At 45.9% G+C, this 17,491-nt stretch overlaps 1 protein-coding gene across 1 annotated transcript; it reads left to right on the top strand.

Moving 5' to 3' along the window:
• The first annotated feature begins 5,476 nt into the window (after positions 1–5,476).
• LOC133977234 (zinc fingers and homeoboxes protein 2-like) lies at positions 5,477–14,605 on the top strand. The gene is made up of 2 exons (XM_062415321.1): positions 5,477–8,928; positions 14,418–14,605. The coding sequence occupies exons 1-2, from the start codon at positions 5,939–5,941 to the stop codon at positions 14,602–14,604; spliced, it is 3,177 nt and encodes a 1,058-aa protein (XP_062271305.1). The 5' UTR covers positions 5,477–5,938; the 3' UTR covers position 14,605.
• Positions 14,606–17,491: the final 2,886 nt, after the last annotated feature.

The following is a 17,491-nucleotide window of genomic DNA, read 5'->3' as shown; positions in this document are numbered from 1 at the left end:
GAGCTCCGTTTATTATCTGCTACTATATAAAATAATGTCTCTCCTGTGTCTGCAGTCAGAAGCTGTTCAGGGCTGCAGAAGCATGAAATATGTCCAACTTTAAGTGACACCAGGGACACAATAACAGCTTGCCCAGTGCTAATTAAGTGTGGAAATACTGTCCATTTATCTGGCTTTTTTTTTTTTTTTTTTTTTTACTCCCCCAAAATGATCAGAACACATTTTCAAAGCTTCAACTTTGCTGATAGAAACATTTGACGTGAACAAATTAAAAGCAGGGAAACTGATGAGGAACTCAAATCTGTATCTAGATGATTTAATTATGGGGTGAATATTTTTATTTTATTTTTTATAAGTGTCCATCTGATCTGCAAATCTAAATTTACACTTAAAGGGCAAAACCACTAATAAAAGCCAGAGCACGAGATTTAAAGCTAAATACAAAATGATTTACAGAAGGAAGGAAGGAAGGGAGGAAGGAAGGCAGGAAAGGAGAGAAAGATGGAAGGAGGGAAGGAAGGGAGGGAGGGAGGGAGGGAAGGAGAAGGAAGGGAGGGAGGGAGGGAGGGAAGGATAGAAAGATGGAAGGAAGGAAAAAAAGGAGGAGAAACAGGAAGGAAGGGAGTGAGGAAAGGAGGGAAGGAAGGAGAGAAGGAAGGAAGGAAGGAGGGAGGGAGAAAAGGAGGAAGGAAGGAAGGAAGCTAGGGGGGAGGAAGTAAGGAAGGAAGGAAGGAGGGAGGGAGGAAGGAAGGAAGGACAGAAGGAAAGGAGGAAAGAGAGAGGAAGGAAGAAAGCGAGAAGGAAGGAAGGACAGACAGAAGGAAGGAAAGGAGGAAAGAAGGAACAGTTATAAAACAGACGGGGTCAGTTTGACCGGGAGGACGACACGAACGTTAAATGACTAAATAACACGAGACTTTTATCTAAATGAAACATGTTCCAGCTTCATTAGTGTCGCTAAAAACCAGTCGGTGACAACAACATATGGAGATATTGGAGCGCTTTGTTGAGCAGATTGGTTAGAAATAATGCACAGAGAGAGAGAGGGGGGGGAGAGAGAGAGAGACAGAGAGGGGAGAGAGAGAGAGAGAAAGAGAGAGGGAAGGAGAGAGAGGGGGAGAAAGAGGGAGAGAGAGAGAGAGAAAGAGAGAGGGAAGGAGAGAGAGGGGGAGATACAGAGAGAGAGAGAGAGGAGAGACAGAGGGGGACAGAGAGAGAGAGAAAGAGGAAGGGAGAAAGAGAGAGAGACAGAGAGAGAGGAGAGAGAGAGAGGGGGACAGAGAGAGAGAGAAGGGAGGAGGGAGAGAGAGAAAGAGAGAGAGAGACAGAGAGAGAGAGAGAGAGAGAAGAGGGGGGGGGGAGAGAGAGAGAGAGAGAGAGGGGGAGAGAGAGAGAGAGGCAGAGAGAGAGAGAGGGGAGAGAGAGATAAAGAGAGAGAGAGAGGGACAGAGAGAGAGATAGAGGGGGAGAGGGGGGGAATAGTAGAGGCAGAAACAGTCACAGTGATGATGATGATGATGATGTATGATGATGAAGAGCTGCAGATGACATCACACCTCCGACAGGTAAACAGGTACTTATGTGACTTTAGGCCTGCTGGGTAATGGAACAACACTCAGCGCGTTGCCAGCTGACTGGAGTCATGAGTCGGCGTGATGATGGAAATATGCCATAGTGTTAGTGGAGAGGAGAGGAGAGGAGGAGAGGAGAGGAGAGGAGAGGGAGAGAGGAAGGAGAGGAGAGGAGAAGAGAAGAGAGGAGAGGAGCGAAGGGGAGGAGGAGCGAAGGGGAGAGTGGAGGAGAGGAAAGGAGAGGAGGGGAGAGGAGAGAGGAGAGGATAGGAGAGGAGAGGAGGAGAGAGGAGTGGAGAAGAGAAGAGAGGAGAGGGGAGGAGAGGAGAGGAGCGACAGGGGAGAGCAGAGGAGAGGAGAGCAGAGGACAGGAGAGGAGAGGAAAGAGAGGAGAGGGGAGAGGAGGAGAGAAGAAGAGAGGAGAGAAGAGAGGAGAGCAGAGGAGAGGAGGGGAAGAGGAGAGGAAAGAGAGGAGAGGAGAGAGGAGTGGAGAAGAGAAGAGAGGAGAGGGGAGGAGAGGAGAGGAGCGAAGGGGAGAGCAGAAGAGAGGAGAGGAAAGAGGACAGGAGAGGAGAGGAGAGAGAGAGGAAAGAGAGGAGAGGGGAGAAGAGAGGAGAGGAGAGGAGAGCAGGGGAGAGGAGGGGAGAGGAGAGGAAAGAGAGGAGAACAAAGGAGAGGAGAAGCTGTATGTGGAGCACACGACTATATAAAGAAACCCATTTTCGAGCACAATGTCGGCTTTGGGTTGGAAGTAGAAAAAAAAAGAACATAGTGGGAGCTTCTACACACGTTTATCTACAACATCAACATCCAACATTGTAACATTTTATATAGATTACGGAAAATAATGAAAAGTGTAATAAATCCTCTTTAACCTTCATATTCTTTTCCCTTTCTACCCTTTACCCTTTCCTTTCCTTCTATCCTTCCTTCCTAATCCCTTTTCCTTCCGTCACAAGTGTAAAAAATGGGTCAAATTTTACCCTGAACAGTATGTATCAATCCTGATAAAAGGCATGTTAGGAAACAACCTTACAAGTTGTGTAAAGTGGACTTAAGTTTTGATCATGGTGGGAAAACTTACTTGGTTCCACTTAAGCATCGACTCTCCGCTCGATTACAGCAGGTCAGACAGTAAAGACTCCTTGTGATCTGTGTGAAGCTTTATAATGAAAAACGTTGGTCATGTGCAGTCGTAGAAAAGTCTCCTTTATTTTCAAAAGCCCATTTATGACAGGTATGCTCTTTATATCATCCTGTCTTCTCCTTCTTCCTTCCTTCCTTCCTTCCATCTTTCTATCCTTCCATCTTTCCCTCCTTTCCTCCTTGCTTCCCTCCTTCCTCCTTTCCTCTTTCCTTCCCTCCTTCCTTCCTTCCTTCCTTCCTTCCTTCCCTAGAGAGAAAGAGACAGAAGATACTGAAAGAGGAGGAAAAGAAGGATGGAAGGAAGGAAGGAAGGAAGGAAGGAAGGAAGGAGGAAAGGAGGGAAAGATGGAAGGAAGGAAGGAGAAGAAGAAGGAGGACAAGCTTCTTCTTCTCCTTCCTTCCTTCCATCTTTCCCTCCTTTCTCCTTCCTTCCTTCCTTCCTGTCTTCTCTTCCTTCCTTCCTTCCATCTTACCCTCCTTTCCTCCTTCCTTCCTTCCTTCCTTCCATCTTACCCTCCTTTCCTCCTTCCTTCCTTCCTTCCTTCCTTCCTTCCTTCCTTCCATCTTTCTCTCCTTCCTCCCTCCCTTCCCTCCTTCCTTCTCTCTTCCTCCTTCCCTCCCTCCCTTCCTTCCTTCCTTCCTTCCATCTTTCCCTCCTTTCCTGCCTTTCCTTCATTCCTTCCTTCCTCCTTTCCTCCCTCCCTTCCTTCCTTCCTTCCTGTCTTCTCTTCCTTCCTTCCTTCTATCTTACCCTCCTTTCCTCCTTCCTTCCTTCCTTCCTTCCTTCTTTTCCTCCTCTTTCAGTATCTTCTGTCTCTTTCTCTCTACCAGGCCATGGCCTAGTTGAAAAACTCTTCTGCTTTGTGCCTGTTTTCTTTCATCAGCTCCGAAGTTTTTTACTCTTTTTCTTAATCTCTGTGTCTCTCTCCTCCTCTCTTCTTTTACCCCCCCTTTTCTTCCTCTCTTTCCCCATATTTATTCATCATACCTGTCTTTCACTGTGTCGTCCTCCCTCTCTCTTGCTCTTTCTGTCTTCTTCCATCTGTTTTTTTTTTACCTCGCTCTCTCCCTCATTTCCATTGTGTGGCTGATAGCTGTCAGGAGATCTCATCACTGAGTCTCTCTTATTACATGATTACAGGGTAATTATCCTGTGAAGTTGTCTTTGCCCGAATCTATGAAAGACACTTAATGTCTTTTTAATGGGGTTTGGAGTTTGGAGACTTTTTCTCTTGTCTTTTGTAGTTTCTGTGGACTCCCATTTATTGAATTTACATATGCCCGGAACATTGTGTCCTTATTAAGTGGCGTAGCGGATTCATTGTAAATTTCTCGTGTGCGCCGCCTCGCACAGTTGTCAGTCATGACTCCTTTTATTTTTAATTCATGGCCTCGGCTTGTCAGTAAAATGCTGTCATCTGCCGGCCTGATTAAATCGAACCTGTGCCGGACTTCAGAGGAGAGCGAGGCTGCGTGGAGAACTGAAGGAGAACTGCTCTTTATGGGTTTTTCTTGTACACATGAACAATAATTTTATCAGTGTATGTCTTACTTGTGTTTCTGTCTTTAGATGTTTTTGTACTTTGCAGTTTTGGTTATAATAGAAAGAACATTTCCAGAGATGCATTTACCCGTCTGTAGCCCTCTGAAGTGAAGGTTTTAATTATATTTGACTGAATATGAAGCATTTATTAACTGAAATGGGCACATGAAGGAAGGAAGGAAGGAAGGAAGGAAGGAAGGAAGGAAAGGAGTAAGGAGGGAAGGAAGGAGGAAAAGAGGAAGGAAGGAAGGAGAGAATGAAGGGAGGAAGGAAGGAAGGAAGGGAGGAAAGAAGTATGGAAGGGGGAGGGAGCAAAGAAAGAGGGAAGAACGAAGGAACATTTTAAGAAAGAGGGAGGAAGGAAGGAAGGAAAGGAGTAAGGAGGGAGGGAGGGAGGGACGAAAGAAAGGAGTAAGGAGGGAGGGAGGGAGGAAAAGAGGAAGGAAGGAAGTGAGAAGTATCGAAGGGGGGGGGGCAAAGAAAGAGGGAAGGAGGGGAAGAACGAAGGAAAATTTAAAGAAAGAGGGAGGGAGGGAGGAAGGAAAGAAGGAAGGAAGGAAAGAAGGAACAGTCAAAAGAGTCAATTTGACCCGGGAGGACGACAGGAGGACATACTTCTATGCATCACAGATGAGGAGCTATTTGCTTATTTTGTCCGGCAACTGTCAATATATAAATCTGATGAATCAAACCTCACTCACACAGCTCTGATGGAACAAATTATGTAGTTTTTGAATATGAAAATCTTACCACATAACAATTAAAGATGTTTTTCCCCAACCTTTTGGAACTTGGCTGCTTATTTCCTTGTAAATATTTAATTTTGTGGAGAAACACTTCAGATCTGAAATCAAGTTTTCAGGGGGTTTAAGCCTCTGCTTCATATCTAATTTGTTGTCTTTGGAGGAACCTTTTGATCCAAGCACATAATAGTACAACACAGCGCATATATTTTCAGTTCAAGTGACCCGAGTGAGAGTAAATCTCTCAGTTGATGTTGTTGTGTTTCATCCCTGGTAGAGCTGCTGATTGCACATCTCTCTTAACAAACAGGATGCTTTAACCAAAAGTGTGGTTTGCCTGTTTACAAATGTGCTTATCATTTTTTCCTCCGTCTGTCATAGCACATCATGCATTGTTTTCCTGTTCTTTGTCTTTTTCTGGGTGAATGCGGCACATCACATCACACACAAACAATATCAACAGGACTTCTCTCGATGTTTTTCTTACATGTATTTTTTTCTCTGCTTTTTTAGTCTCTTTCTCCCAAGTGGCTACAGCGCAGATCACTGAACACAAACAATATTAACATGTAATTTTCTCTCTCTGTGTGTTTGTCTTTCTGCAGCTTGAGCGCCGCTGCTGTCTGTGATGCCCTCCCATGACGCCCAGGTCGGGAGCTGACACTGCCAGTGAGCGGGAGACGCCACTGCACAACCGGTCCTGGGCCTGTGCCGTCAGCCGGTTCTCGCCCTCCCTCTCACACACTGGAGACTCCAACTCCACCCGCCTTCCAGTATCCACAATCATCAGCTCCGATCCACCTCAGTAAGGCCCCCTTGAAAACCGACACGCTGACGCCCTCGGCCAGCACCAGCAGCAGCAGCCAAAAACCACAATATCTTCAGCGCAATCAGCAACACCAGCACCACCACAATCACCAGCAGCAGCAGCCATCATGTCCAGTCGTAGAAAGTCCTCCACCCCTTGCATGGTCCGGGTCATCAGCGACCCGCCAGAAGAGCAAGATGACCCGGGGGAGGTGATGGACATGGAAGTGTTTGCAAACAACAATGTGACAGAAAAAGAACAGTCTGAACCATCAGAATCTGCAGAGAAGAGTAAAGACCCCCAGCAGGAAAATCCAGACCAGCAAACGTTTTCAAAACCAGTGGAAAACCAGAATCCTGAGCCATTAGATCAAGAGGAGCAGTCGGTTAATGAAGACCGGCCCCCCGTCATTGAAGATGTAGAAGCCAGAGAGGAGAAGGACAGGGAAATGGTCGAATCTGACCCCGAGTCCCAGAAAAAGCAGCCCAGAGGCTACGAGTGTAAATACTGCCCATTTTCAACGCAGAACCTGAATGACTTTAAAGAGCATGTGGACTCCAGCCACCCTAATGTCATTCTCAATCCGTTGTACCTCTGTGCTGTCTGCAACTTCAACACCAAGAAGTTTGACTCGCTCACAGAGCACAATGAGAGCCAGCATCCTGGCGAGACAAACTTCAAGTTCAAGAGGATAAAAAAGAACAATCAGACTATTTTGGAGCAGACAATCGAAGGCAAGGACAATTCAGCTGAATGCGAAGTGACAAATGAACAGGGTAAAAGCTACAGCAACAGTTCTGTGTTTCCACCTTGCATATCAACCACGGTGAGAACCCCGGACGCTATCAAGTCGTTTTATCAAGGGAGCGAACTGAAAAGCCAGCTAGATGGCCTGATCCAGAAGGATCAAATCACAGCAGTGAACATCAATGGAACGGTCATCATCCCTGAACCTACCATCTTTCAAGGGCTCTCCCATGTCACTCCAATGCTCCAGCGACCACCCAACTTTAACTCTGTACCAAAAATAGCCGTTCCTTTGAACACCACCAAATATAACCCTTCCCTCGACGACAACCTGACATTGATCACCTCCTTTAACAAGTTTCCTTACCCAACGCATGCCGAGTTGTCGTGGCTGACAGCTGCCTCCAAGCACCCGGAGGAACAGATCAAAGTCTGGTTCACCACCCAGCGGCTGAAGCAAGGCATCACCTGGTCGCCAGAGGAGGTGGAGGAAGCCAGGAAGAAGATGTTCAACGGCTCCATCCCTCCTGCCCATCACACATTCACCGTCCTGCCTACAAGCCCTGTCTCTGAGCCGTTTGCCAAAGCCTCCCAGCAGCCCATTGTCCACACCACAGTGCATCATCCAACTCGTGTGCGGACAGTCACGTCCAGTGGGTATAGTGTAGTCACCTCCACAAACTCTACTGCTGGACTCCTCATTGGCTCCAACCATTCCCTTAAACGATCCCTGTCAACATACCTAGCAACAGCATTCGGCCCAGAGTCTAAGCGACCAGTGATGGCAGTCGCCCCCCATTCTGGTGACCCTAAAGACAAAGGCCTCATGGCTCCTCCTCCGCCCCCTCCCCCTCACAAAGACCGCCATCTAATGGCTCCACCTCCCATTCCCATGGAGATGAAAAGATCTGTAGCACTTCCTCTAGTCACCACAGAGATGAGGAGGTCATCCGCTGCTGTGCCTTTAATGCCACCGCCATCGTCGTCGTTATCACAATCTTTAATGTCCAAAGGGAAGTTTCTCTCGTCGTTAGGAAACCCCAAAACTAAGCCAGTGGTGTCGATGTCCTCCATAGTCTTTCCAGAGTCCTTAACAAGGCCATTGATAGTTCCCCCACCTATCTTTGCCCCATCTTTTCAAAACTCATTACTTATTCCTCGTACTTCGTCCATCACTTCCAAAGAAAAGCACCCCAATACCCACACTTTACCAGCTGCTGATTTGAAGCTGCCCAACTCCCCTCCTCTCATTACCCCACAGATGAGGAGGCCGCCCATCATCCAATCCATTCGCACTCCGGCTAAAGCCTCGCCACAGATTCCAGGGTTCCACTTGCATAGCAAGAAACTAAAAGAGCAGCAAGGTATGGAGCTGAAAGCCAGCTACCACAGAGGAGACAAGGTACTCACTCCTCTTTCAGAGGCCAACGGGACATCTCGCACAGATGGCAAATGGTCCAATGATCAGATCTCTCTTATTCACAATAACGGAGTCATACATTTGGATGGCGGTGAGTCACCAGCGCTGCTGAAACAAGATTTTCAGCAAAAGTCCTCAGTGCTGACCCAGTTCCCCCTGCTGGAGAGAATGAAAGGAAAGACAGCAGAACAGCTGAAAATCTTGGAGGAGAACTTCTTGAGGAACAGCTTCCCCACACATAGCGATGTGGACAATCTGGCGGGTTCCACCCGCCTGTCTCACCAGGAAATCGACAGCTGGTTCGTGGAGCGCCGTGCACTCCGCGACAACCTTGAACTGGCCCTGCTCAACTCTATGGGCACTAAGAGGATGGGCACCGGTGGCATCGCTGCCATCGCTGAGAAACGACTACATCAGCAGCAACAGCAACACCAAACTCTACAGTTGAATGGGATTCACAAACCAAGCACCGGCGTGGGCCATCTCAAGAGCCCTCCTCCACCTTCACACACGCTGCCCATCATTGCTTCCTCCGTCCCCAACCCAAATCCCTGCTCAGTGCCTCCAGACAGCCGATCCCTGGCTCTCCTCAAGGACGACTTTGCTCAAACACGGTGGCCTTCCCCTGAGGAGTTCAGCCAACTGGAGGGTCGGACGGGACTAGCGCGCACCGACTTCGCCCGCTGGTTCAACGACAGCCGGTCAGCGCTGCAGAGCGGCAGCATGGAGCTGACAGAACTTATTCACAACAATGGAGTGAATGGAAGGCAGGGGCCGCCTGTGTGCTCCCCCAAAAATACTCCTTTAAGCCTCATCCAGCAATGTCAGGAAGGAGCTTTAACAAACAACAACAGCAGTAAGGTGCTGGAGGTTGAGTTGGGCTGGCTGATGGAGCAGCGCGCTAACAGCTTCAGTCAGCACGATGAGCTCCAAGACCGGTTTGCTGGCAGGTACAGTACTCATCCGATATTTAAAGTATAGTGTATGTGTTTGGTTCGTAAGTTGTTGGCCAATGATATTCAGAAACCTCTCTCATGGCACGAGTCACTCTTTATCCATCAGGACTAACAATACTAGTAGTACCGAGCAGAACAGTTTTCATTTAGCCCTCCTGTTGTCCTTGAGTCAAGGAAGGAAGGAAGGGAGGAAGGAAGGAAAGGAGGGAAGAAGGAAGGAAGGGAGGAAGAAGGAATGAAAGGAGGGAGGAGGGAAAGAAAGGAGGAAGGAAAGGAGGGAGGAAAGAAAAGAAGGAAAGGAAGGAAGGAAGGTAGGAGGGAAGGAGGAAAGAAGGAAGGAGGGAGGGAGGGAGAAAGGAAAATAGGAAGGGAGGAAAGAAGGACAGAGGAAAGAAAGACGGAGGGAGGAAGGACAGAAGGAAGGAAGGGAGGAAGGAAGGAAGGGGCAGGGAGCAAAGAAAGAGGGAAGGAGGGGAAGAACGAAGGAAAAATTAAAGAAAGAGGGAGGAAGGAAGGAAGGAATGAAGGAAGGAAGGAACAGTCAAAAGAGACGGGGTCAATTTGACCCGAGAGGACGACAGGAGGGTTAAAAAGTGATCAACAATGAGCAGTTGAGTTTTCTTGGTGCTTTACATTCAGGGATCATTAAAGGATCCAAAACAGAGCAACTCAAACCCCCAAAAACCATGTTTGGTTAATCTTCATGTTATTGATGTGCAGCTGCTGCTTTGGTTCAGTCCACATCAAAGGTTAGAAATCCTTCTGCTGTTGTTTATCTCCACATCGCCACTTTTATGTTTGGAATAGATTAATAAGATCTGTGGCTCCAAACCAAAAGACTCCACACATCTGTGTATTGCATAAATAGTTTGTCTCCCAAATATTCAATGCATCCAGTTCTTCTAGTTCCAGCACCATTTTTTTAGTGACTTGTGTGTCCAAAACAAATCTTAGCTTCCCCTCCGTGGGTTTGATACTGTTGTTTTGTAGTCGCCACATTAAAGGAAAAGTTCACCACAATGAATACAATGATTTCTTTGTAGTAGAAATGTGCCATTATTTATGAAGACTAGAGAAAAGGCTCCATATGGTTCTTCATGGGGAATCCTACAACAACCAGAATGCATTGCGTGCTTCCTGTCCAATCAGCTACTGACGATGATAGCCAGTACAGTAAAGTGGGAGTAATTTACTGAGGCTTATTTTCATTTTACAAAGTCTGGATTTATCGTACCGCTGTTTTGGACGACAATGAGCCAGACCTGCAGTTTTTCCAAATAACTGCAAAGTTTCCCCGGTTTCAGGCGCTTCTCTCGGCTGATGCTGTTAACCTTCATGTCGTCCTCCCGGGTCAAATTGACCCCATCTCTTTTGACTGTTCCGTCTTTCCTTCCTTCCTCCCTCTTTCTTTAAATTTTCCTTCGTTCTTCCCCTCCTTCCCTCTTTCTTTGCTCCCTCCCCTTTCCATACTTCTTTCCTCCCTTCCTTTCTTCCTTCCACCTTCCTTCTTTCCTCCCTCCCTTCTTTCCTTCCTTCCTCTATTTCTTTAAATTTTCCTTCATTCTTCTCCTCCTTCCCTCTCTCTTGCTCCCTCCCCCTTCCATACTTCTTTCCTTTCTTCCTTCCTTCCTCCTTCCTCCTTTCCTTCCTCCCTCTCTCCTTACTACTTTCCTCCCTCCCTCCCTCCCTTCCTTCCTTCCTTCCTTCCTCCTGTCATTCCTTCCACCTTTCCTTCCTTCCTACCTTCCTTCCTCCTTTCCTTCCCCCCTTCCTTCTCTCCTTACTTCCTTCCTCTTTTCCTCCCTCCCTCCCTCCTTACTCCTTTCCTTCCTCATTCCTTCCTTCCGTCTTTCCTCCCTCCCTTCCTTCCTTGACCTGAGGACAACAGGAGGGTTAAACTTCCTATGGTCCTCACTCTGTTTTATTTGACTGATAAGTTGTAATAGTTGCACCACATCTCTGCTCTGTCATTATATTGCAAAGCTAGTTATTGTTTTGTTTTACATTAATCTCTTCTTGATGAATCACAGACATTTAGCAGCTTAACTTAACTTGGACCTGTGGGCTGTGGCTCAGGAGGTAGAGCGGTCGTCCTCCAATTGGAAGATCGGTGGTTCGATTCCCGGCTCCTCCAGTCCGCGTGTCCTCGTGTCCATTCAGCAGGCCTCATAACATGAAGCTAGTTTTTAAAGTATTTAGTAGTTGATAGTTTGATATTTTAGTGTCTGTTTTAACTTATTACTAGTGTAACATGGAAGACGGAGTGTTTCGGAAGACCCACATTTTTACTGTCTTTGAAGGCACCACGACAGAAAATGAGGAAATCTCTTCTGTCAATAAATGAACGAGGAGGGAAGTTAACCCTCCTGTTGTCCTCGAGTCAAGGAAGGAAGGGAGGAAGAAGGAAGGAAAGGAGGGAGGAAGGAAGGAAAGGAGGGAGGGAGGAAGAAAGAAGGAAGAAGGAAGGAAAGGAGGAAAGGAGGGAGGAAGGAAGGGAGGAAGGAAAGGAAGGAAGGACAGAGGAAAGAAGGAAGGAAGGAAAGGAGGGAGGGAAGAAGGAAGGAAAGAAGGGAGGAAGGAAAGGAAGAAGGAAGGAAAGGAGGGAGGGAGGAAGGAAGGAAAGGAGGAAAGAAGGAAGGAAAGGAGGGAGGGAGGAAGAAAGGAGGGAAGAAGGAAGGAAGGGAGGGAGGAAAGGAAGGAAGGAAGGAAGGAAAGGAGGGAGGGAGGAAGGAAGGGAGGAAAGAAAGGAAGGAAGGACAGAGGAAAGAAGGAAGGGGGAAGGTAGGGGGGAGGAAAGAAAGAGAGAAGGAGGGAAGAAGGAAGAAAGAGAAGGAAGGAAGAAAAGGGGATGGAGGAAGGAAAGAAGGAAGGGAGGGAGGGAGGACAGAAGGAAGGGAGGGAGGGAGGACAGAAGGAAGGGAGGAAGGGAGGGAGGGAGGACAGAAGGAAGGGAGGGAGGGAGGACAGAAGGAAGGTTAAACTAGTGTTCATTTGCATAAACTACTCACTCTGTATTGATGCAAAGCTGGATGTAAATCAGCAGAGTTTCCCTTTAACATAGTTTTCAGGACATTAACCTAAATATATCTGCAGGACTTTATTTAGTCTGCACTCCCTTCCAGAGGCTTGGGACATCTCTGGCCATTAGAACGGAAACCAATATCTCCACAATAATTTGGGCAAGCGTTTTATTCTTCCCTGGAGTCAGCTGTGGGTTCAGGCTCAGTCTCTGAAAGCACCGTAGTGAGATCCATCTGGCTCTTTTAGGGTTTATTAAAATACTGATTTTAGTTGTGAAATGTACAGAAAACAGGAGAATTAATGTAAAAGCAATATAAAAAGTTACAGTATAGAGTCATTTTAGCTGCTGATTTACCTTTTAAATGCACTAAAAACATATTAAATGCAGTAAGTTAAAGAAGGTTCATCTCTAAAATGAGGCTGTTTATTCAAGAAAAAGTCAAATTCAGCAAAAATTGAAGCTTTGACAGGAAGTTTGAGACATTTTTGAGGTTTTCATCGCCTCCTTTATTATTGTTACAGTTGATTTGTTGACGTTCACATTACATGAAGAAAAAACGTCTTCAGAATCAGAATCAAATTAATCTGATCTTTTTTTTCTTTTTTTTTTCATCGTTACAATTAAAAAGGAAATGTGTCCCACCGATGATGACCCACTTAAATTTAATCTATTAAATCAGATTGCCAGTAATCACTTCGGTTGGTTAAGGGTTAGAAAATGATTGACAGCAGTTTCACAAATTATAACAAATTATTTGGCTTTATGATCATTTTTATAGTCTTGTTTTTTTTTACTGTGTGTTTTTATACTGAATTTATTTTATTTCATATTTTGCCAGCATGTGATTGGGCAGCAAGACTAATATTAATACCTATGATATTTATTCAGAGTTTTAAATTTTGTTTTTATTCCTTTAAAATGTTTATAGCATCAGATAAAAATAGTTTTTAAGGAATCAATCAATGTATTTAATGTAAATAAGTAAACAGCAGCAGTTCTAATATAAATAACAAATTAATGCATTTTAAAGTTTTTTAACCTTTGTGTCGTCCTCCCGGGTCAAATTGACCCCGTCTGTTATGACTGTTCCTTCTTCCTCCCTTCCTTCCTTCCGTCTGTCCTTCCTCCCTCCCTCCTTTCCTTCCTTCTTCCTCCCTTTCCTTCTTTCTTCCTCCCTTCCTTCCTTCTTCCTCCTTTCCTTCCTTCATTCCTTTCCTTCCTTCATTCCTTCCCTCCTTCCCTTCCTCCTTTCCTTCCTTCCTTCCTCCCTCCTTTCCTTCCTCCTTTCCTTCCTTCCTTTCTCCTTTCCTTTCCTTCCTCCTTTCCTTCCTTCCTTTCTCCTTTCCTTTCCTTCCTTCTTCCTTCCTTCCTTCCTTCTTCCTCCCTTCCTTCCTTGACTCGATAATAAAAAAAAAGCAGAAAGCAAAACTTGTAGAGTTTGTTGTTTGGACCTCTAGTGATAAAAAGTAACATCTTATCAGCAGCGTTCAGTAGTTTATTTATTTATATATTTTATTTTTTAAGTCATTAAACTCAAATACACAAGTATAAACAAAGTCAATAATCAGATGTCCTTGTTCTTTGTCCTTCATCTCCTTTAGAAACAGTCACAAACCAAAAGGGACAAATAATAAAAAGTAATAAAAAAGTTATAATAAATAAATAAATAAATAAAGCAGTTTCTAAAGTGATGAAAAGGTGTTGACTGATTTGCTTGAAACACAAACCTCTTTTTAAATGAGTCATTTAATAGATTCAACTGTACATAAGAAACACGATGCATCTATAATAATTATAATAACTGGTTATATATTTATTTAACCTTTGTGTCGTCCTCCCGGGTCAAATTGACCCCGTTTGTTTTGACTGTTCCTTCTTTCCTTCCTTCCTCTCTCTTTCCTCCCTTCCTTCTTTCCTTCGTCCATCCCCCTTTCTTCGTTCCTTCTGTCCTTCCTTCCTCCCTCCCTCCTTCTTTCCATCCCTCCTTCCTTCCTTCCTTCCTCCCTTCCTTTGTTCCACTCTCCTTCTTTCCTTCCTCCCTGCCTCCTTTCTTTCCTTCTTCCTTCCTCCCTTCCTTCGTTCCACTGTCCCTCTTTCCTTCCTTCCTCCCTCTTTTCCTTTCACCCTCCCAGTCTCCTTCCTTCTTCCATCCCTCCCTCCTTCCTTCCTTCCTTCTTTCCCTTCCTTCCTTCTTTCCTCCGTCCTTCCTTTCCTTCCTCCCTTCCTTCATTCCTTTCCTCCCTTCCTTCCTTCTTTCTCCCTCCCTCCCTTCCTTCCTTGATTTCAGCTCAACAGGAGGGTTAAAACAAATATAATAATACACATATTTCCTTACATATGCATTGTTATAAATCCCCAAAAGGTTCATATAGAAACCTAATCTATTACAAGATTCATATATATACAACAATCAGCTGCACAGTTCCAGCTTTGTGACTGTTCGGTAACTTGCTTTCCACAGACTGAGGCAGCAGAACGTGGCGGAGCTGAAGAACGGGGGACAGAACGGAGGAGTGGTGGGAGCGGCGGCGCGGGAAATGTTCGGGAGCTGGCTGGAGGACGGACACTCGAGGAGAGGACGAGAGCTGCTCCTGGACAGAGAGAAGAAGATGGTGGAAGACACGACGTCCGGGAGGCTGACTGGATAAACGGTGAGAGGACTTCCTGTTTTCTCTCTTTCTGTCGCATCCAGGTGGGGAGTACCGGTCCTCTGAAATGATGCCAACGTGGAAGTAACTTAAAACTGCATTCTATCAAAAGGCCACCAGGGGGCGACCGTTTTGGTGTCAAAAGGACTTCCGTCTCTATACAAGTCAATGGAGAATTCAGCAACTTCTCACTTGATTTCTAACCTCAATAAACGTTTTCAAAATGTGTTTATGGTCTCAATCGCTAGTTTAAAGCCTTCTTCAATGCAGTATGATGTTCATTTGGGACATTTTGGCCTCCCTGATTTTATATGTGACGATAAAGCAGGGTATGTATTAGGGCGTGGCTACGTCGTGATTGACAGGTCGATTGGTTCACAGGTTCAGGAGGGCGCCTCATGCCCCTCCTGATGCCCATATAAGTAGAATCCCTGTTTGTCACGGATGTTACGTCCATTTCTTATATACAGTCTATAGTAAAACCCTTTCATACATAAGAAAACAGCTTTTGAATAGCTGCAGTGACCACTATGTGTGAAAGGGTTAAATCTTTTAACCTTCGTGTCGTCCTCCCGGGTCAAATTGATCCTGTCTGTTTTGACTGTTCCTCCTTTCCTCCCTTCCTTCCTTCCGTCTGTCCTTCCTCCCTCCTTCTCTCTTTCCTCCACCCCCATTTCTTCCGTCTTTCCTCTGTCCTTCTTGCCTCCCTTCCTCCTTTCCTCTTTTCCTTTGTCCCTCCTTCCGTCCTTCTTTCCTCCATCCTTCATGCCTTCCTCCCTTCCTTCTTTTCTTTCCTCCCTTCCTTCCTCCCTCCTGTCCTTCCTTCCTTCCTTCCTCCTTTCCTTCCTTCCTTTCGTTCCTTCCTTCCTTCCTTCCTCCCTCCTGTCCTTCCTTCTTCCTCCCTTCCTTATTCCTCCCTTCCTTCCTTCCTCCCTACTTCCCTCCTTTTCTTCCTTCTTCCTTCCTTCCTTCCTTCCTTCCTCCTTCCTTCCTTCCTTCTTCTTCCCTTCCTTCCTCCCTCCCCTCCTTGGTTCCACTGCCTTTTTATAAGATGGCGCTGCTCAGATCCGATACTATTGGCCTCCGAGCAGCAAACCAATGGGTGACGTCACGGCAGTTACGTCCATTATATATACAGTCTATGGTCGCATCCTTGAGAGATTTTCTTTCCTTTCTGCCGTTCTCTGTGTCGTGTGTTTTATTTGGGAGCTCCAACACTTCTCACCCGAAAAGCTGCATTCATATCAAAAGTAATATTATTGTGTGTGTGTGTGTGTGTGTGTTTGTGTGTGTGTGTGTGTCAGAAGGGCAATATTTTTTAATTAGACCTGCTGCAACTATATTATTTTTGCTATTAGTACCAGCGTTCATTATTTCTTAGTTAAATAATGAATCATTTATTCTATAAAAAGTGTCAAAAATAACAAACGATCCACTTTCAGGCAATTAAATGAAGCATGAGTTATGTTTTTAAAGTGGGGGTATCTGTGATTTTAGCTGTTCTTTCTTTAGAGGAAGGAGCAGAAATTAAAATCTTTTATTACCAATCGTGAAAAACTGCTTGTAGAAAAGATGTAAGGAAGCTGAACCCGTCTGCAGCTCTGCCACCTGTCAGCTGAACTCTGCTTTAATTACACGTCTGAAGCTTTTTAAATTAGTGAAACAGACTTTAGCTCGTTAATATCTGCAGACTGTTAAATCTGTGGCTGCAGATTCTCCTGTTAGATTGAGTGAAGTGATTTAACCCCCCCCTTCTTCTTTCCTTCCTTCCTTCTGTCTGTCCTTCCTTCCTTCTGTCCTTCCTTTCCTTCTTCCCTCCCTCCTTCCTCTCTCTTTACTCCCTTCCTTCTTTCCTTCCTCCTTCCTCTCTCTTTCCTCCCTTCCTTCTTTCCTTCCTCCATCCCCCTTCCTTCCTTCCTTCTGTCCTTCCTTCCTTCCTTCTTTTCTTTCCTTTCCTTCCTCCCTTCCTTTGTTCCACTGTCCTTCTTTCCTTCCTTCCTCCCTTTCTCTTTTCCTTTCTCCCTCCCTCCTTCCTTCTTTCCTTCTTTCCTTACCTCCCTTCCTTCCTCCCTCCTTTCCTCCCTTCCTTCCTCCCTCCTTTCTTTCCTTCCTCCCTTCCTTCTTTCTTTTCCTCCCTTCCTTCCTCCCTGCTTTCCTTCTTCCCTTCCTTCCTCCCTCCTTCCTTTCTTTCCTTCCTCCATCCCCTTCCTTCCTTCTTCTTTTCCTTCCTCCCTCCTTTCCTCCTTTCCTTCCTCCCTCTTTTCCTTCCTTCCTCCCTTCCTTCTTTCTTTTCCTCTCTTCCTTCCTCCCTCCTTTCCTTCCTCCATTCCTTCCTCCCTCTTTCCTTTTTTTTACGTCTTCCTCCCTTCCTGCCTTTTCCTCCCTCCTTCATTTCTTTCCATCTTCGTCCCTCCCTTCCTTCTTCCTCCCTTTCTTCCTTGACTCGAGGACAACAGGAGGATTAATGCACATATAATAATACACATATTTCCTTACATATGCATGGTTATATATCCCCTCCTTTCCTCCCTTCCTTCCTCCCTCCTTTCCTCCCTTCCTTCCTCCCTCCTTTCCTTTCCTTCCTTCCTGTTAGAATGAGTAAAACAGACTTTAGCTCATTAATATCTGCAGACTGTGTGACTGAATCTGTGGCTGCAGGTTCTCGTATGTTAGACTGAGTGAAGTGATTTAACTCAGCGAGGCCCCGACGGTCCCCAGTGCCCCCCTCTCCCCCCCCCCCCCCCCCCTCTCCCCCCACTCCCCCCCTCCGCTCCCCAGTCTGTTAGTGTTGAAGCCAACACCTCGATCCCAGGCAACAAACAAAACTACTCCAGCCAGTCCGCTTCTGTGTGTGTAGCTGTGTGAGTTTTGGCTTCAGCTGCTCGGC

Source organism: Scomber scombrus, unplaced genomic scaffold (genome assembly GCF_963691925.1).
Source record: "Scomber scombrus unplaced genomic scaffold, fScoSco1.1 SCAFFOLD_442, whole genome shotgun sequence".
Taxonomy (NCBI): domain Eukaryota; kingdom Metazoa; phylum Chordata; class Actinopteri; order Scombriformes; family Scombridae; genus Scomber; species Scomber scombrus.
The sequence above is the reverse complement of the archived record's forward strand: the minus strand, read 5'-3'. Positions and strand labels throughout refer to the sequence as shown.

Bases quoted from the DNA above. Each gene is read 5' to 3' on its own strand.
- LOC133977234 (XM_062415321.1), top strand. From the start codon at position 5,939: ATGTCCAGTCGTAGAAAGTCCTCCACCCCTTGCATGGTCCGGGTCATC. The intron at 8,929-14,417 runs GTACAGTACTCA...TGCTTTCCACAG, and splicing joins CAAGACCGGTTTGCTGGCAG to ACTGAGGCAGCAGAACGTGG.